Raw genomic sequence first — 21,070 nt, forward strand, 5'->3', positions numbered from 1 at the left:
GTTGCTCGCTGGGTCGCTCGCTAGGTCTGACCCTGGGCCTGGATTCCGCGGGCCTGAGTGTGTCTGGCCGAGTCCTCCTGTGCAACCCTGCTCCGCCAGCCGCTGGTTTCGCCCCTTACCGGTCAGGCTGAAGAATTTGTTGTTAACGGACATGCGAAAAGTTCAATTTTCCGTGTTCTGGCTGTGTTTTCTGTTGCTAATATTTAGTTTTCTCTAATCTTGGTTGTGTGAGAAGGCACGGCACATCCACCTATGCCTCCATCTTGGCGGAAGTCCCAGTTAAATTTCATTTATAATTTTTAGATTAAAATAAATTTAATGAGAGGTGTTTCTGTTCTTTTATTTATTTGTTTTAATTCACAGGTACTAGTACTAAGCTTCATATAGAGGTGGTATTTACTCAGTAATGCTGAAGACATGAATGAGATTATAACTGGATACAAAATAGTGGGAGAAAACTTGTTTCTGTCCTCTTACCTCTTAATCTACTTCAGATTCTATTTTTTAATTGTGATAAGAACACACCATGAGATCTACTCTTTTAACCAGTTTTTGTGTGTACATTCAGTATTGCTAACTAGAGGCACAATATTGTACAGCAGATCTCTAGAGCTTAATATTTCTCACAAGGGGAACTTTATACTCCTTGAATAGCAACTCTCCACTTCTCCTTCCCAGTCCCTTTGAGATCTTTTGTTGTAGAAACTTTCCCTTTTTTTTGTTTTCCAAGATTCTGCTCTTCATGGTTCTATTCTTACTTTTTAAAAAAGTTCCCTGGCTTTGTGGCCAGTACTTTTATTGCCATCCTCTTTAGTATTCATGCTTTCTCAAATGCTGTTTTTACTACTTGCTCAATTTCTGCGTGCTCAAATTGCTGTCTGACTGCCTCTGAAATTTCAGTTAACCTCCTATATTGTTAGTAATTCCTTAGGGTTGTCTTCATCCTAGAGCTCCTTTTTGTGTTTTAATACTATGTGTATATTAGTTTAAGGGACTATTCCAACTTTACATTCCATAGAACTTTCAGTAGCAATATGAACAGATGTGTCACACTAGAAATTCTAATATACTTTTTTCCTTTTTTGTCCCAAATACCAGTATTTGGTACCAGCATTCGAGAAACAGCCCAATATTGCTAGACTGGGTAGCTATATAATAAAGAAGTTATTAAACTGGTTGCTGCTTCTGTCCTATCACTGTAGCCTTTGTTGTTACTTTAGTGTAGATAGTATTCTCTTATACTGGTCTCTCTGATTCCAACTCTTTGGTAAGTTGTTCTTTGCATGAGTTCCAGATTTATCTGTCTTATACATTTATTTATATGTAAGTTCACAGCTTACATGTATTCTTCCTTGCTGCCATTATTTATGGTAATAATGTCCAAGGCGAGATTGAACATCCTAGAATTCTAGAATAATTAGAATAATTCCTTGGGATGTAGAAAAAGAATTGTAGGAAGTGTCTTTACACTGAATTCTTTTGTCTTAAAAACTATAATTCATAAATACAAATGAATTATGGCACATTAAAAACCTTTTTAACTAACTATATAACCCCAAAGTTAAAGATAAATTAGGTCAAAATATGACATTCTTTATATCTGTTTTAAAGCCTTAAGAGTATGTAGAAAAAGAGTTGTTCTCAAAGATATTTTATTTGTCACATAATTCTGAACTTTTGAACAAAATATGTTATTACAGGGACCAGTGTCATTCAAGGACGTGACTGTGGAGGTCACCCAGGAAGAGTGGCAATGGATGGACTCTACCCAGAGGACCCTGTACAGAGAAGTGATGCTGGAGACCTATAGCCACCTCATCTCTGTGGGTGAGCTGACCTTACCCTGTGAGACCTTATCCTGTGTTTCCCTCTGTAATACATTTCCTTTTTAAAAAAATTATCAGAACACCTAGACCCTTTATAGAGATGAATGTTTAGGCTTTTGATTAAGAGTCCTGAGTAACAAACCTTTAGAGAAATAGAAACAATTTTTGTATCATTACTTTCCCATTAAAAACTGCAAACAGGTACTTTTTGCTCTTGCTATTGTATCTTTCTCTACCTTCAAAAACTAAAAAGCCCATGAATCTGGTCCATATGTACCTTCGATTGTTATGTCCACAGGGTATTGTGTTATCAAACCCCAGGTGATCTTCAAGTTGGAGCAAGGTGAAGATCCCTGGTCCTTAGAGGAAGAATTCCTAAACCAGAGAAACCCAGGTGAGTGAGCTCAGACAGAAGGAACCTCCTGGGGTACTTAGCCCACAGAGGGAAGTACTTTTTTTTTTTTTTTAAATTTATATATTTTTAGAGATTTTATTTATTTATGTTTAGAGGGGAAGGGAAGGAAAGAGGGAGAGAAATATCAGTGTATGGTTTCCTCTCATGCATCCCATGCTGGGAACTGGCTTGCAACCCAGGCATGTGCCCTGACTGGGAATCGAACCGTGATTCTTTGGTTCGCAGGCCTGTGCTCAATCCACTGAGCTACACCAGCCAGGGCCAATAGATACATTTTTTTTTTTAAATTGATTATGCTGTTACAGTTGTTCTATTCCCCCCTTCATTCCCCTCCACCCTGCCCCCCATCCCCACCATTACCCCCCTTTAGTTTATGTCCATGTGTCTCAAGTCCTTTAGATTCTATATTTCCCATGCTATTCTTGCCCCCCCCCCATCTATTTTCTATCTACTGTCTATGCTACTTATTTTCTGTACCTTCTCCCCCCCATCTCCTCCTCCCACTCCCCTGTTGCTAACCCTCCTTGAGATCTTCATTTCTATGTTTCCACTCCTGATCTAGCTGTTCTTTTAGTTTGCTTTCGTTTTAGGTGTGGTTGTTAATAACTGTGAGCTTGTTGTTCTTTCACTGTTCATGTTTCTTTAACTTCTTTTTCTTAGATAAGTCCCTTTAACATTTCATATAATAAGGGCTTGGTGATGATGAACTCCTTGAATTTGATCTTATCTGAGAAGCACCTTATCTGTCCTTCCATTTTAAATGAAAGTTTTGCTGGATAGAGCAATCTTGGTTGTAGATCTTTAGATTTCATGACTTGGAATATTTCTTTCCAGCCCCTTCTTGCCTGTAAGGTCTCTTTTGAGAAATCTGCTGACAGTCTGATGGGGACTTCTTTGTAGGTGATTATCCCCTTAGCTCTTGCTGCTTCTAGGATTCTCTCCTTCATTTTAATTTTGGCTAATGTAATTATGATATGCCTTGGTGTGTTTCTTCTTGAGTCCAACTTTTTTGGTACTCTCTGAGCTTCTTGGATTTCTTGGAAGTCTATTTCCTTTGCCAGATTGGGGAAATTTTCTTTTATTATTTGTTCAAATAATTTTTCCACTGGTGGTTGTGTCTTTCCCCCTTCTGGTACCCCTATAATTCGGATATTGGAGCGTTTGAGTCCCAGTTTCTTTTTCATCTCTATGGGTTTCCTGTGGAATTCCATTCATTTCCCTTAGTTTAGCCTTCATATGTTTCTCTAATTTGTGGCTATAATCCACCAGATCTGTGAGGATCCTGATGACCAGTGTTTTAAACTGTGCGTCTGAGAGTTTTGCTATTTCTTCGTCGCTTAGATTTATCTCTGGGGCTTTGAGGTCTTCCTGAGACATTTTTGGTCTGTTCTGGCCCTTTAAATGTGAGAAGCAGCGCCTTGGACTCCCAGGTCGCTGGGTTGTGACGCTGTATGTGGGGGCGTGGTCAGAGCGGGGAAATGGCGGCGCCGCGCGCCACGGCGACCGGAGACCGCAGGGCCCGGTCCAACCGCCCACTCCCTCGCCTGTCCGCTCGCCCGCAGACAGGCAACCACAGTCAACACGCAGCACCGCCTCCCCACTGTCTCCTCAGCAGTCGCTCACCCGGTGGGTTGCTCGGTCGCTCGCTAGGTCCAATCCTGCGTTTGGAACCCGTGCGTCTGGATTCGCGTGTCTGGATTCCGCGCCTGGGTCCGTCCGACCGGAGTCCTGTGCAACTCCTCACGAGACGCCGGTTTCGCCCCTTACCGGTCGGGCTGAAGAATTTGTTGTTAACGGACTTCCGAAAAGTTCAATTTTCCGTGTTCTGGTTGTGTTTTCTGATGCTAATATTTAGTTGTCCCTATACTTGGTTGTGTGAGAAGGCACGGCACATCCACCTATACCTCCATCTTGGCGGAAGTCCAGAGGGAAGTACTTTGATAGTTGTTTTTCCTTTTAAAAAAATATTTTCTTTCTTTATTTTTTAGAGAAAGGGGAAGGGAAGAAGAAACAGTGGGAAAGAAAAATCAATGTGTGGCTGCCTCTCATGTGTCCCCTACTGGGGACCTGGCCTGCAACCCAGGCATGTGCCCTGACTGGGAATCGAACCAGCGACCTTTTGTTTCACAGGCCTGTGCTCAGTCCACTGAGCTACACCAGCCAGGGCAGTTGTTTTCCCTTTTAAACAGTTTTATTGGGATATAATTCACATAACATATATTTCACCTATTTAAAGTATACAATTCAGTGGCTCTTATTATATTCATATATATATGTAAACACCACAGTCAGTTTTCTTTAACTCAGAGAAACCCCATCTCATTTAGCTATTATTACCTCCCTATCTTCTGGCCTGTCCATTTTCAGCAACCATTAATTTACTTTCTGTCTCCATAGATTGGGCCATTCTGGACATTTCATGTAAATGGAATCACACATTATATGTTTTTTGTGATTATAAGGTTAATATTGTAGCATATATTAGCATTTCATACTTTTTATGGAAAAATAATATTTCATTGTCTGGCTATACCACATTTTGTTCATTCATCATTCAGTGGACATATGGGATCCTACCTTTTGGCTGTTACTGAGTAATGCTGATATAATCACTCATTTACAGTTTTGTGGGTTTTTTAGGATTTTATTTTTTATTTTTAGGGAAGGGAGGGAGAAACAGAGGGAGAGAAACATGGGTGTATGAGAGAAGCATTGATCAGCTGCCTCTCATGTGCCCCCACCTGGGGACCTGGTCTGCAAGCCAGGCATGTGTCCTGGGTTGATTGAACTGGTGGCCTTTGGGTTCATAGGGTGCCACTCAGTCCACCAAGCCTCACAAGCCAGGGCCATTTACAAGTATTCATAGGGATGTATGTTTTTATTTCTCTTGAGTTTATAGATAGGAGCGGAACTGCTGGGTTTTATGGTAGATCTGTGAAATTGCCAGACTGTTTTCCAAAGTTGCTGTACCATATTACATTCCTAATGGTAACACTTGAGGACTCTTGATTTCTCCACATCTTCACCAGCACTTAATATCTGACTTTTTGATTGCAGCCATCCTGGTGAATGAGTGTGAAGTGCTTAATCATTGAGGCTTTGATATGCATTTCTGTATTAGCTAGGCTGGCATAACAAAATACCACAGCCTAGGTGGCTTAAGTAATGTATTTCTTACTGTTCTTTTTTTTTAATCCTTACCTAAGGATATGTTTATTGATATTAGAGCAAGAGAGAGAGAGAAACATTGATGTGAGAGAGAAACATCCATTAGTTGCCTTCTTGTATGTGCCCCAGTTGGTGATCAAACCTGCAACCTAGGTATGTGCCCAGACAGGGGATCAAACCTGCAAATTTTTGATGTGTGGGACAGTACTCCAACCAACTGAGCCACCTGGCCAGGCTACTTCTCACAGTTCTGGAGGCTGAAAGTTCAAGATCAGGGTGCCAGCAAGGTTGATTTCTGGTGACGCCCCTCTTCCTGACTTATAGATGAGCACCTTCTCACATGGCCTTTCTTCTGTGCTCCCATGGAGAGAGAAAGAGCTATGATGTCTCTTCCTATTTTTATTAGGATAGTAGTTCTATAGAATTAGGGCCCACCTTTATGACCTCATTTAATCTTAATCACCCTTTTAAGGGACTTATCTCTAAATACAGTTACATTGGGGATTAAGGCTTCAAAATACAAATTTTTAGGGGGGGTGCAATTTAGTCCCTAAAGAGTTTCTCTGATGACTCATAACACCAACCATTTTTTCATGTGCTTATTGGCCTTTGTCTAAATTAATAAATAATTCCAGAAATTTCAGAAGTCATAATTTCAGTATAATTCCTCAAGAAAAAAAGTAAAATCATTTTCTGTGTTTTCACTGAAAGTTTCTGTTGTGAATTCATTTAAACAGGTAGTTTAACATAAAGGTTGACATAATTTAGATCAAGCATATTTCCCAATCACTAAATGTAAACAGTTTGATCATACTGATCGGCTAAAACAGATATCCCTAAATAAGTATCTTAGAAAAAATTACAATAAAAGAATGGTAAAGTTATTAATGCAATAAAAATAAAATAATTTAGGGTTTAATCTTGTATTATTCAGATTTTAATATAGATAATAAATTCCTTAACTTAAAAGAAGGCCCTCTTGTGCAAGAGCACAGGTTAATGTAAACCTTTAAGCATTTGAATGGCTGCACCAAATAATGATATCAATGATCATAAAACCCCAAATAGATGTCTAAGAACATAAAATTCACTTGGGTTAGGAGATCATATTATACAGTAAGTGTTTATTAACATCGTTGATAGGGTTTTGGATACTGATTTTAAGTGTAATGACCTAAAATGAAACCACCTTTATTATAGACTAATTGATATAAACAAGAGTTAAATTCCTACAGCAAAAACATTACCAAACTCTAAATAAAGATCTAAAATACTTTCTGTATTAAAAATTGATATGTGAGCTGTACATACATTTAAGAAAAATTAATCATTGTTTTTCAGCCTGCTCATTCCAGTTCACTGTTGCAGGTGGCCGAAGCTTAACCAGGCAGCTTAAGGTGAGATGCCATCGTAGGGTGTACTTACACACTACACAAACTGGGGGCAGGGTAGATGCTTCAGTTCACCTAATATGCACATCTTCAGATGTGAAAGAAAACCAGAATACCCTGATGAAACCACACAGACAGAGGAGAACATACCAACTGCACACAGACAGTGGCCCTGGCCCAGAATTGATTTTTTTTCTCATCAGTTTATAACGAAATGACATTTAATGAAAGGAAGTTATTTGAGGACCTTCTGTACCTCATCTGATAAAATAATAAGCACTGTGGATACTAAATAACTATGCCTGTATTGGACATAAATGATATATGTATTAAAGTGAACCATATGTTTGTGTATAAGTATGCTGAAATCAAAGGACAAGTCTTTCAGGTTCCCATCAAATAATCATGGGGTAGTATAAATACAGTTTTAGTTTATAAAAAAAAAAGCACCAATAAATTCACCAAGTTAGCATCATCACAAATAATATTCTCTCAACATAGTTTATTTGATAAATGTAGATGTTAATGGTAAAATGAGTAAACAAAAACATTGATAGGGAAATTTTTCAAAGTGTCTCTTTTAAATAATGTATAAAAAGAAATGAAATCCAAAATTGCATGACACTTATAAAATGCTAAAAATAAATGCATATATTAGAAACCTTAGGATACAGGTAAATTAGTGAACAGAGATAAATATTATATGAATTAATTACCTAAGAATAATAATAAGAATATACTAATGAAAGTAGTAATAAACTGGAAAACTGAAAAATAAAACAATAAAGTAGATGAAACTTTAGCTAATCCTAACAAAGACAAAGGAAAATATAGTGAAATTTATGTAAAAGTTCAAGTGGAAATTCTTAATAAAGATTTAATATCAAACCAAGATCCCATTCATAAAGAGTGATGTGGGAGGACTTGCTCTACCAGATATCAGGGATATGTGTAAAGCTTGGAGTAGTTAAGTAATATGCAATGCGAGGGGGTGGGGATGGGCTTTGAGATAGTTTAATAAATTAGTGAAAGAGAGCTCGAGAAAAAACATGCTTTATAGACAATTGGTTTTTGGCAGATGGCACTATCCCCACAGAACAGGGGGGAAAGAGTCCTGAAGTAACCATATGGATCAAAACAAAAAGTAGGATTTAGGTGGCTTAAACCTGATTTTCAAAGCAAAAGTAGAAATATTCTAAATGATGATAAGGAAAATATGTTCATGACTGTGCTTAGGGAAGGAGTTAATAAGATATAAAAAGCATTAACCAGAGGAATGATGTAGTAAATATGTTCCTTCCTTCTTAGTCACTAAGTGCAGATGGAAAGAAGAATGAAGATGAACTATGTACACTGGCACCTGATAAAATACAGGGTGGTTAGTATTACAGAAGGCTGGTGGGAGCCTGATCTCTCTTACCCCTGGCCAGTATTAATATAGCCAGTATAGGTTCCTAAGACTCTTCTCATTTTTTGGAATTCTTGTTTCTTCATTCCGTTCTGGTTGACTGTTTATTTCTTCCTTCTGGTCCAAATCATTGATTTGTGTCATGGTTTCCTTCCCGTCACTGTTGGTTCCCTGTACCTTTTCCTTTATTTCACTGTTCATAGCTTTTACTTTTTTCTCTGTTTTGTGACCATACTGAACTAATTCTGTGAGCATCCTGATTACCAGTATTTTGAACTGTGCATCTGATAGGTTGGCTATCTCTGTGTCACTTAGTTGTATTTTTTATGGAACTTTGATCTGGTCTTTTCATTTTTTGTCTCTGCATGTGTATTACATAGTAAGGAGCAGAGCCCCTTACATAGTTTGGTGTTCACCAGGACTGGGCAACCACAGCACCATATGTGGCGAAGGGGTCAGAGAGGGAACAGTGTCACTTGGTCAGCTCTCTGTTGGCTTTTTTTGGGGGGTGGGGGGGTCACTTATGTTGCTACCAGGTGTGTGGTTTGGGGTATGTTCTAGGACCCTGTGGGTCTCTCCATTGAACTCTCCTGTGAGGTTGGGAGTTTCTCCTGCCACTTCAACCCTCATGTGTTTTTTCAGTCAGAGGTTTTGAGGTTTTATTTCTCCACACTGGAACCCTGGGTTGTGTCATCTGTCTCGCTCCATAGTTGTTCCTCCCTGTTTATCTGCACGCAAATGTGGGACCACCCACTCTGCCAGCTGCTGCCTTATCTAGTTCACCAGCCACCTTGCCCACCCCAGTCCTCTAGCCACTGCCTTGCTGCAAGTTCCCTCCATCCAGCTGCCTCTCTCTGCCCCTCCTCCCGGTCTGGATGAATGTTTCTTCTTCAACTCCTTGATTGTTGGACTTCCATTCAGTTTGATTTTCTGGAAGTTGTGGGTTTTTTTGTGTTTAAATTTGTTGTTGTCCTTTTGGATGTGTAAGGAGGCAGTGTGTCTACCTATGCCTCCATCTTGGCCAGAAGTCCATTTCTTGATATTTTTTAAAAAGCACGCTGGCATTTCAGCTTGGATTGCATTAAATCTGTAGATCAAATTAAAGAGAATTGACATGTATAAGATACAGAGCATTCTAATCTATAAATAATATTTACATCTCTATTTAGGATTTATTTAATTAGTTTTCAGCCTACAGATACCAGTTTGTGTGTATGTGTGGGGGTATTAGCACAATGGTAAATTATGTTATGTATCTGATTTCAAATTCCAGTTAATTATTATTTGTATATTACCGGCTTTTGTATATTGGCTTTGTATTTTGCATTTGCTGAAAACACCTATTAGTTCAAGGAGATTTTTTTTAAAGCTCATTTTGTGATTTTTCTGTGTAGACTTACTCTGTATTTTTTAATTTTAGCCTCATGCATTGATTGGAACTTCCATTACAATCTTGAGTAGAAGCCAATACCTTTTTCTACTCCAAAAACTGTTTACTTTTGAGAGTAAACACCTTCTCCCACCTAATCTTAGGATGAAAGCATTCAGTCTTTATTAAGTATGATGTTAACTATACACTTTTTATAGATTCCTTTTATATTAGGTTAATGAGTAGATTTTGAATTTAGTGAAATATTTTACTTTAATTGATGTGGTTGTGTGATATTGATTATTTAGACAATATTTTTTTTTCTTAAAAATTTTTTTTAAAAATTATTTTTCAAGTACAGTATTCTGTCTTTTACTCCCATCCCAGCCTGCCCACCCCCTGTGCTCCCCACCTCCCTCCCATTTCCACCCCCCTTAGTTGTTGTCCATGTGTCCTTTATACTTGTTCCTGTGAATCCTTTCCCTTTTTCCCCTGAAATTCCCTCCCCTCTCCCCTCTGGTCGCTGTCCCCCTGTTCTCTATTTCAGTGTCATTGTTTTTTTTTTAAATTTTATTTAGTTATTTTTCAAGTACAGTTTTTTGTCTATTTCTCCCATCCCAGCCCCCCCTGCCCCATGCTCCCCACCTCCCTCCCATTTCCTCCCCCCCAGTCCTCATCCCTGTGTCCTTCATACTTGTTCCTCCAGATCCCTCCCCTTTTTCCCCTCTGTCATTGTTTTTATTTTGCTTGCTTGTTTGTTTTGTTGTTTAGCTCCCTGTTAAAGGTGAGATCATATGGTATTTGTCTTTCAACACCTGGCCTATTCACTCAGCATAATGCTTTCCAGTTCCATCCATGCTGTTGCAAAGGGTAGGAGCTCCTTCTTTCTTTCTGCTGCATAGAATTCCATTGTGTACATGTACCATAATTTTTTTATCCATTCATTTACTGATGGGTACCTCGGTTGCTTCTAGCTCTTAGACAATATGATTTTTGAATATTGCAACAGTTTGTGTTCTTGGGAGAAATCCCACTTGATCTTGATTTATTAGCTACTGTTTTTCAGTGTTGCATTTACATTTATGCCATGAGGAATATTGGTCTGTAGGTTTCTTTTCTTGAATGTCTGTGCTTGGTTTTGCTATGAGGATGATGCAGACCTCATAAAATGATTTAGGAAATATTTCCATATCTTATATTTTCTTGAAGAGATTATGTAAACTTGGTATTATTTCTTTAACTATTTGGTAGAATTCACTAGTTAACACCATCTGTTCCTGGAACTGTTTTTTTGAGCTACATATTTTTTCACCACATATTAGAGTTCTTAAATAGATTTATTTAGGTTTTTTATTTCTTCATGGTGAGTTTGGTAGTTCTTGTTTTCAAGAAATTGGTCCATTTTTCCCTGGCTGGTGTGGCTCAGTGGATTGAGTTCTGGCCTATGAACAGAAAGGTCAGGGTTTGATTCCTGGTTAGGGCAAATGCCTGGGTTGTGTACCAGGTTGCTTGTTGGGGGTGTGTGAGAGCCAACAGAGCCATGTATCTCACACACTGCTGTTTCTCTCCCTTTCTTTCTCCCTCCCATTTCTTCTCTCTAAAAGTAAATAAATAAAATCTTTTTTTAAAAAGGAAGAAATTGATCCATTTTATGTAGATTGTCAAATTTATGGGCATAGAATTTCAGTACTTTTGTATTATCTTTAATGTCTGCTGTATCTGTAGTTATATCTTCTCTTGCATTTATTTTTGATATCAGTAATGTGTCTTGTTTTCCTCAGTTGGTTTTTATTGTTAAAAATCTTTTCAAAGAATTGAGCTTTGGTTTGATTGATTTTTCTGGTATTTTCAATTTCATTATATTCTCTGACTTTTATTATTTTGTTCTTTGTTTAGATTTACCTTCTCTTTGTATATTTTCTTTTTAAAAAAATTTTTATTTTAATTGTTGTTCAAGTACAGTTTTCTGTCTTTTACTCCCATCCTAGTCCACCCACCAGTGCTCCCCACCTCCCTCCCATTTCCAACCCCCATGTATAGTTTCTTAAAGTGGAAGTTTAGGCAACTGATGGGTGGGTTTAAAAAATTTTTTTGTAATATAAAAATTTTAAGGTATGAATTTATCTCTTAGTACTACTATAACTATATCCCACAAATTTTTATGTTTTGAACAGTTTTCATTTTCATTCACTTCAAAATACCTTAATTTTCTGTGAGACATCCTCTTTGACCCATGGTCTAATTATAAGCATATTAATTTATAAATGTATTTTTCAAAATAATATTGTATTACTAATTTCTAGTACTGTTTTTCTTTTGCTTGAGATTATACTTTATATGACTTCTTTTATATTTATAAGGATTCATCTTATAGCCTGTAATGTAGTCTGTCTTGACAAGTGCTTGTGTACATTTGAGAATAAGGTGAATTAAGCTGCTTTTTAGTTTTTTGTATATGGGTTTTGTATGCTTTTTACCATCAAAAGCACACTTCATCTTTTAGAGTATGCTTTTGAAGTAGTGCTGTTTCATCTCTCCTAGCTGTAGTATTGGGCTACAGTGTATTCCTGTCCCCTGCTCCTTATTTCTGTGCTTCTTGTTTTCTCTTTTTTCCTCCTGCTTGTTTTGAGTTGGCTACCAATACCTTGAGCCAACACATTTGTTGCTCTTGTCCACCTAGATTTTATAGAATAGATAGGAATATGGTTCTAGGTGGAATTTTGGCAGTGGCCACTGCTTCCATCTCCCAAAATATCTTATGAACAGAAATTTCTCAAAATACTGTCTGATCTTTCCTATGAACTCTTGGTTTGGCTCATGGAGGGAAATGTCCAGATGCTTTATATCTGTAGTCGGAGTATAAAGAAATGTTTTTTTTTCCCCTTCTTTGATGAGGGGGTTGGGGGAGGCTTGAGTATGATGGATATTGTCAGAAAGCTTATCTGTTAGATCACCTTTTCCTTAGTCTTTAGGTAAAGGTTGGCACTCTTTTGTCTTTGCCTATTATTCACTTTCGACTGCAGGCTTCTCCAGCAATCCAACCACTCATATAAGATATGTGGGAAGCAGAAAGAAAATCTGGGAATTATCTGCCATAAAATTTTTAAGGGTCAAAGCCTAGCTTCTTTTTATTTTGTAGCATCCTTTTTTCCCCCCAGAAAATTTTAATTGCTAGAGGGGGAGGAGCTGGAAGAATGGGGCTGCTCCATCTTGGTTAGCACTGTAAATAATACCTGTTTTGTTTTTTGTTTTTTTTTAGACAACTTGGATAAGCCGAGAGAGAATGTGTGTCTGTCTTTCTGTCTGTATGCATGAGTTGTTAATCTTTGGAAATATGACCAGAAACAATACAATGCATAACATTAAACTCCTCCCAATAAGAAATGTAAGAGTCATAAGATGTTTTCCATTTTTCTCATTTTAGGATATTGCAAAGTTGATTTTCATATAGAAGAGAACCAGGAAAAACAAGAGAAACCTCTGTGGCAAGTAATATTCATTGATAGAAAAATATCGAGTGAAGAAGGACAGAAAATTTTAGGAAAACCAGTTAATCTGGAAATAACTCCAGATTTTTCAGGGAAAATGCCTTATAAATGTGACTCATGTAGAATGAATTTGCCACTTGTTTCTGACTTAATTGTTAGTGATAGGAACTATTCAAGAAAGAAGACCGATAATATAAATGTATGTGAAAAGTTACAGCTTGATGTTAAACATGAGAAAACCCATACTGGAGAGAGGTCTTACAAATATAGCAAAAATGTGAAAGCTCTCAGTCATAAGAAAGGTCATCAGAAATTTCAAACTCTGGAGCAACCTTTTGAATGTAATGAATTTGGAAAAGTTCTACATGATAACATTGCTGTCTGTGTTACTGCTAAGAGTTCTCCCATAGGACAGGAATCCTGTAAGGATGATGAATTTGGGAAAAACTGTGATAAGACAACTCTATTTAACCACATAAGAACTGGCACAAGGAAAAAATGCTTTGATCTTAATGACCGTGGCAAAACCACCATTGTGGAATACAATAAAGTTCACATGGCTTTGACACACAGTGAATTTAATGAAAGTGGAAATAACTTCAACAGGATTTCACCCCTCATTCAGCCTCAGGGAACTGTTAGAGGACAGGGTTCTTTTGAAAGCAGTAAATGTGAAGAAAACTTGAGCCAAAGCTCAGCCCATCTAGTATATCAGAAGATACAAACTGGTGATAAACCCTGTGTTTTTAGTGGATGTACAAGTTCCTCCTACCAGAACTTAGACCTTACAGTACATCAGAGAACTCAGACAGAAGAGAAATTCTACCAGTGTTGTAAATGTGGGAAATCTTTACATCAAAACTCACTCCTCAGTGTACACCAGGGAAGTGACACAGTTAAGAAATCATTTGAAAGTAATGAATGCAGTAAGTTATTTTACCAGAAAGCACATATTTACCATCAGAGGACCCACTCAGAAGAGAAAACCTATGAATGTGAGGAATGCAGGAAATCCTTTTGTTCAAATTCATACATTAGTCATTATCCTGGTGCTCATATGGGGGTGAGTCTCTATGAATGTAATGAATGTGGGAAAACTTTCTGTCAGATGTCAAACCTCAGTGAACATCTGACAGTTCACCAAAAGGAAAAATTGTATGAGAACAGTGGATTTGAGAAGTCTTATAAGAAGTCTGCACTCTTAGTACTCCAGAGAACATACGCACAGATTAAACTCTATCAAAGTAATGGATATGGGAACTCATTCTCCAGGATAGCACAATACAAAGAATATCAGAGAAGTCACACAGAGGATAAACCATATGAATGCACTGAATGTGGGAAAACTTTCTCCAAGACACCACATCTCAGAGCACATCAGAGAATTCACACAGGCAAAAAAACCTATGAATGTATGACATGTGGGAAAAGTTTCTCTAATAAGACACACTTCAGTGCACATCAGAGAATTCATACAGGGGGGAAACAGTATGAGCGTAATGAATGTGTGAAAACTTTTGCTGATAATTCAACCCTCAGGACACATCAGAGAATCCACACAGAGGAAAAACCCTATGAGTGTAACGAATGTGGGAGGTCTTTTGCCCATATATTTGATCTCAGATCACATCAGAAAATTCACACAGGAGAGAAACCTTATGAATGTAATGATTGTGGGAGATCTTTTGCCCATAATTCAGCCCTCAGAGCACATCAAAGGATTCACACAGGAGAGAAACCCTATCAATGTAATGGCTGTGAAAAAACTTTCACACATAATTCAGCCCTTAGAGCACATCAGCGAATTCATACAGGTGAGAAACCCTATGGACGTAATGAATGTGGGAAAAGTTTCCCCAAGAAATCATACTACAGTGGACACGAGAGAGTTCATAAAGGGGAAAAACCTTATGAATGTAAAGAATGTGGGAAAACCTTTGTTTATAAAGCAGCCCTCATAGTCCATCAAAGAATTCACACAGGAGAGAAACCCTATGAATGTAATGAGTGTGGGAAAACTTTTTCCCAGAAGACACACCTCAGTACACACCAGAGAATTCACACAGGTGAGAAACCTTATGAATGTAATTTATGTGGGAAAACTTTTTCCCAGAAGTCATACCTCAGTGGGCATGAGAGAATTCACAAAGGGGAAAAGCCTTATGAATGTAAAGAATGTGGGAAAACCTTTGTTTATAAAGCAGCCCTCATAGTCCATCAAAGAATTCACACAGGAGAGAAACCCTATGAATGTAATGAGTGTGGGAAAGCTTTTTCCCAGAAGACACACCTCTGTGCACATCAGAGAATTCACACAGGTGAAAAACCTTATGAATGTAATGAATGTGGGAAGGCTTTTGGAGATAATTCAGCCTTCAGGGCACATCAGAGAATTCACACAGGGGAGAAGCCTTACAAATGTAATGAATGTGGGAAAACTTTCTCCAAGACCTCACACCTCAGAGCACATCAGAGGACTCGTGCAGGGGAGAAACCCTATGAATGTAATGACTGTGGGAAAACTTTCTCCCAGAAGTCATATGTTAATGCACATCAGAGAATTCATACAGGGGAGAAACCCTATGAATGCAGTATATGTGGGAAACCTTTTACCCATAATTCGACACTCAGAGTACATCAGAGAATTCACACAGGTGTAAAATCCTATGAGTGTAAAGAATGTGAGAAAACTTTCTTCCAGAAGTCGCACCTTATTGCACACCAGAGAATTCACACAGGGGAGAAACCTTATAAGTGTAATGAATGTGGGAAAGCTTTTGCCCAAAATTCAACTCTCAGAATACACCAGAGAATTCACACAGGGGAGAAACCATATGAATGTGATGAATGTGGGAAAACTTTTGTCCGGAAGGCAGCCCTTCAGGTACATCACAACAGAATACACACCAGAGATAAAACTTTCGTGTCATGAATTTGGGAAGTCCTAAAGAAGCCTATTCATTATTAGGTAACACAGTGGATAAGTTCATGTCACATAGACTGCAAATTTTGTCTTTTTTTTTAAATTTTATTTTTCTAGTAGGCACAAGCTTGTCTAAATTCTCTTTTTGTCCTTCATCTGGGTGGGGCTGGTCATGAAATAACACTATTAAATTTCAGCTAAATTTGGCTTTAAAGAGTCACCTTACATTCCTCCTATTCTGTGTTAATACTGTAGTGGGGAAATTTCCATGGCAGACTTGGGTGCTCTGAATAGAGCACAGAGAGAAAGAAGTTAGAATCTGAATAACTGAAACAATTCTCCACTAACAGGAAAGACCTCTTTCCCAGTTTTGTTTTGTTTTTTTTTTAACAGGAATTTAATTTGTACTATGTTGAGTTCTTACAGATTTTGGTCTACTGGTTAAGTCATACAGTTTAGCAAACTCTATTAGAGGGGTGAAACCTGTCAACCCAGGGTTGTTAGTATCAATTTAGTGCAACAGCAATCCTCAATTTGGGATGTGGTGAAGAAGGAAACTTTATTCAGTGCAAGTGATAATACAATGTGGCTGTGAAGACAACACTGCTGTGGAACAGCTCAGTTGTGCAGCAGCACAGCTGTGAAAATAGCCTGGCTGTGAGGCTGCCATGGGGCCAGGCCCTTCTTTGGCTAGGCAGCTCCAGTCTGCCCCCCACAGTGGTCTGCTGATCTGTTCTGCTTTGCTCCACTCCATGCCAACCTTCTCCACTTTGCACCAGGGAGATATCTTTGATGTTTCAGCCTTAGCCATGAAATACGGTCTTCATTCTTTGGTGGAAAGTATGCTCTCTAAGCCAGAGGGAAGCTGGCTTATATGGGCATAAGTTTCTGCCCCTGGTCCCTCATTGGTCCTCATGCAAATGAGTCCAGATACAGTTTGGTACAAAGGCACTGTCCTATTGGGCAGAATAGAGCTGTTCTCATTGAATAGGGAAAGCCTCAGCCCTATTAGTTGAAATAGGATTTTAGGAAACCTTTGTAAGTGTTTGCTCAGATGGCAGAAACACAGTGTAGGCAGGCAGTTCAATGCAGAGGCTTCTCCATGCAGTGTAGTGTGGGAGACCACTGGGCAGAAATGGCTGCTAGACTCTACTGTTTATTTTTACTTTATTTGTTTATTGGAATCTCGTTCTTTTGCCCTTCCTGGGTTCACTAACAATATTAAATATAATGAATATTAGAAGACCTATCGGGATTGAACCAGTACATCAGAGACATCATTCACATGATGAAGGCAACTTCTGTCAATGTCCTAAAGGAGCTGATGACCATAAAAGAGAGAAATCTCAGGGAAATCCACAAAAGCCTTTACTTCCAAGTGAACTTCATCAAACATCAAATAATATTATACTAAAATATATTTTGATAAATGACATTTTAATACATTGAATTTGTATCAGATAATTATTTTCTAAGGAAATGTATCAGTTTCAGAATTTTAGGTAAAATCTTCAACCAGAACTGATGTACTAAAAATTGTTTATAGCCCTGGCTGGTGTAGCTCAATGGATTGAGCGCAGGCCTGTGAACAAAGGATCATGGTTCAATTCCCAGTCAGGGCACATGCCTGGGTTACAGGCCAGTTCCCAGTGGGGGACACACGAGGCAACCACACATTGATATTTCCCTCTCTCCGTCCCTTCCCCTCTCTCTGAAAATAAATAAATAAAACATTAAAAAAAGAAAAAAACTTGTTTATAAGTTTTATAGAAAATATATGGGTGTATACACAAACTCATTGTAGAAATTTTAAAGATGGAAGAATAACTTGAATTGTGTAGACAACACCAATAAATTTTTGTGACTAGTTTCTGAGCTATGTGGTACCCATGTGAGTATGTAACAGTAGAAGGCAGTTTCCAAGCCTGCTATGACCTGTTCACTTTTTGAGTGACCATTGACATGCTGCTTCTGTTGGCTTCTCTCAGCTTGATGATGTTAAATTTTTGCCTATCTGGTATGTCTGAATATCGGTCTGGCCCTGTTTTTCTAGGACCATAAGATTTCCCAAGGATTCTTTGTGTATGTGTGGTGAATGTTGATGCTTATATGCTCTTTTTGACTTCATTTTATGCTGTTTTAGTGGTTCATTTTGCACTAACTATAAATCAAGTCTTATCTCTCTTGTATGTCTGTACCCTGAGCATCCTGTATAGGATCTTTTCCCAACCCCATGATCCTGCAGCATTGCAAACTAGTGAATTTCTATCCTGCATGGAAAGCAGATTTTAGAGTTGGAATGAAGTCAGGGCTACTTTCCTATCAGGAGCATCACATTGGTATTAGAAAAAGAAAAATTCTTTGGGGAAGCAGTATAGTGTAGTCTCAGCCAACATAATATTTGGAAAATCTACCATAATTTTAGGCTACATGATTTGGTCAGCATAGAGAAGGAAGTAAGTGAGATTCTTATTTTTAAAACTTGGAACACTAAAAATTTCAACTGGGCATGTTGCTTTCTGAAAGTGCAATCTGGTAGATTGAGTATGTGGACAACAAATTAGTTGATTACCTAAGTAAATCCTCTGTTCCCTATCTTATATTGATACTGTGTGAAGGAAATTAATGGTATGTTTCCAGCATAGATCGGAGAACAGATATTTCTTTGATACAGGCTTATTGCTTACCTTAGTGGCATTACTGCCACAGAAAAGGGCCAGGTCACCATTAGGTAAGGCTATATCATAGTACTACTAGGGCTATCACACCAGAGATTTGATCAGTACTTCTGGTGGCAGGAGAGTTATAAAAGCTAAAAGAATGTGCTTGCCTCTCCCTAGCCTGACACTTTGATTTAATGTAAACTTAATTGCATGGTGCCAAAAGGGAAATGAGTGAAAAGACATCTCTTTTCTACATGCTTGATTTTTTAAAAAAACTATTGATTTATAGAATGCTAGTGGAAATTATCTAACCTGGAGAACTTTATGTTTTAAAAAAGTTAACTTCAGTCTAAAATGGTTGTAGATTTAAAGAAAAGCTAAAACAATAATTCCTATATATTCCTGACACAGTTCCCCTTGTTAATATCTTTTGTTACTCTGGTACATTTGTCATAAATGGATGCGGACTTTGTCCAGTGGGGTGTTTATGTTGTGGATGCAATGGACAAATTCATACGGACTACAGAAGTCCTGTGGAGAAAAAGGGATGGCAGGGCTACTCTCAGGGCGCCTCGACCCTTGCCTGGACAGGCTTTTATTGCTTTCTAATAGCATACAGTAAAGAAGGTTTTCATTATGTTCAGGTTTGCTTTAGGTGATTACTTTTACAGATAACAAAGGAAAGGATGTTACTGATTATTTCTTACAGATTAAGAAGGAAAAAATGTTGCAAATGCAAAGGAACGATGAGTGATTGGTCTGGTTACACTCTGTCCTTGTGAGAATAAGCACAGACTTTAGGAAGTTACTTTACATAGTAAACATTTACTGCTTCAACTCAGAGTGAGGGAGTTTTAGCAAGAGCAAGCCTCAAAGCAGCCTCGGTATAATGCTGGTCTGGTTTCCCACGAGAAAGCCAATCTGTGGGTTTGGCTCCTGTGTGCTGACTCGCGCCTGTTGGTTTTCTAATAAGGATGGGCTACATTTCCCATTGCCAGGTAAACTGGTTCCCTATAATAAATATGTCACATTGATGATAAGTAACATTAAAAACACATTATTTTTCAGATTTCACTAATTTTTCTCTAGTGTTTATTCCAAAATTTCATCCAGGATATGCATTACATTTAATTTTCATGCCTCCTTAGCTTCTACTGGTGTGTGACAATTTCCCATACCTTACATGTTTTTGATTAACTTGACAGTTTTGAGAAGTAGTTGTCAAGTGTTTTGCAGACTACCTCAGTTTTGGTATCTGATATCTTTTTATGTTTGGTGTTACAGATTTGTTTATTTTACAGGAAGATTACAGAGGTAAAAAATACCATTCTAATCATATTAATAGCAAATGCTGTTGGCCTGAATGATCACTTACAATGCTAAGCTTGATCATCTGGTTGAGGTAGAGTCCTCCAATTTAAAAGCATGTATGTAAGTCCATGCTTGCTACTTGGTAAAAATTTCTGTAATAAATGATTAGTTTATCAAATTGTACATAAAATAAGTTTAAAATCCTTTTTATATGCTTCTGAATTTTCATGTTGGAAACAGTATAAGTAGGTTTAAAACCTAAAACATCCAGAATTTAAAAATACCCTCAAGCTGACCCAGTTTATACTCCCACATTTTGGTTTTTAGTGTTTATTGGAATATGGATGAATTATTGCCCTTTTCTTTGTTCCGCAGGATTTAACTTCAGGATTTTATTTATCCTTACAGCTCATTATGGAAGTGGTACCAACCTCTTCTATACCTCTTAATCCTTGGAATTTGGACTTTGAGTGATGAAAGGACTGGAAGTTTGCAATTTTTTTAGCCAATCAACCCAGAGGCTATAACATTAACCCCCAAAATAACAGTAGATACAAAGAATGACCAGCCATGATACAAAGAATGACCAGCCATGATAACTTACTTGTCCTTATAGGACAAATAAGTCAGGCTTGAGAGTAAGATGGGGTATCAAAAGCCAAATGCCTGCATAGGGTCTTTTTTCTCAAGCATTCATAAATTGTATGGTACTAGAATGAAGATTTTAAAAGGAATGTGTGCGTTATTATTATAAAGTTAAGTTTGGGCCTATAGACCATGAGCAGAAGATAATGAGATAGATAGAGAAAAGATTAGGAGCAGGTGGTCATTCCCAAATAATAGCTTAATAGATAAACTATGGAAGGATTATAGAGCAGCAAAAATTACTAATGAAGCAAGAACACATGGGCATATGTTATTGCACACATACAATGCATACGATCAGATAGAAGTGTGGATGAAAATCTAATATGAACTGTAAAAGCAATGCCTCTGAAAGAGGACTATATTAATTGGAGTACATGTGGAAAACAGCTTTATTGATAACATGCTTTCAAAACAGGCATGCCCCTCTGATAGAAGAATGTAATCATGTCCCTACTGTGAT

At 37.8% G+C, this 21,070-nt stretch overlaps 1 protein-coding gene across 6 annotated transcripts in view; it reads left to right on the plus strand.

Moving 5' to 3' along the window:
- The window catches only part of ZNF658 (zinc finger protein 658), a 30,958-nt gene extending 11,465 nt beyond the window's left edge, over positions 1 to 19,493 (plus strand). For 2 of the 6 annotated variants that reach the window (XM_053656471.1, XM_037128698.2), the window contains exons 2-6: positions 1,701 to 1,827; positions 2,125 to 2,220; positions 6,751 to 6,806; positions 8,109 to 8,178; positions 13,002 to 19,486. In XM_053656471.1, coding sequence (XP_053512446.1) covers positions 1,758 to 1,827; positions 2,125 to 2,220; positions 6,751 to 6,806; positions 8,109 to 8,178; positions 13,002 to 15,997 — 3,288 coding nt within the window. In that variant the 5' untranslated portion in view covers positions 1,701 to 1,757 and the 3' untranslated portion in view covers positions 15,998 to 19,486. Of the gene's footprint in view, positions 1 to 1,700; positions 1,828 to 2,124; positions 2,221 to 6,750; positions 6,807 to 8,108; positions 8,179 to 13,001 lie in introns of those variants that run through there. The other 4 variants (XM_037128696.2, XM_053656469.1, XM_053656470.1 and 1 more) reach the window with 3 other exon arrangements.
- Positions 19,494 to 21,070: the final 1,577 nt, after the last annotated feature.

Source organism: Artibeus jamaicensis, unplaced genomic scaffold, assembly GCF_021234435.1.
Source record: "Artibeus jamaicensis isolate MK-2021 breed Jamaican fruit bat unplaced genomic scaffold, CSHL_Jam_final scaffold_1964, whole genome shotgun sequence".
Taxonomy (NCBI): domain Eukaryota; kingdom Metazoa; phylum Chordata; class Mammalia; order Chiroptera; family Phyllostomidae; genus Artibeus; species Artibeus jamaicensis.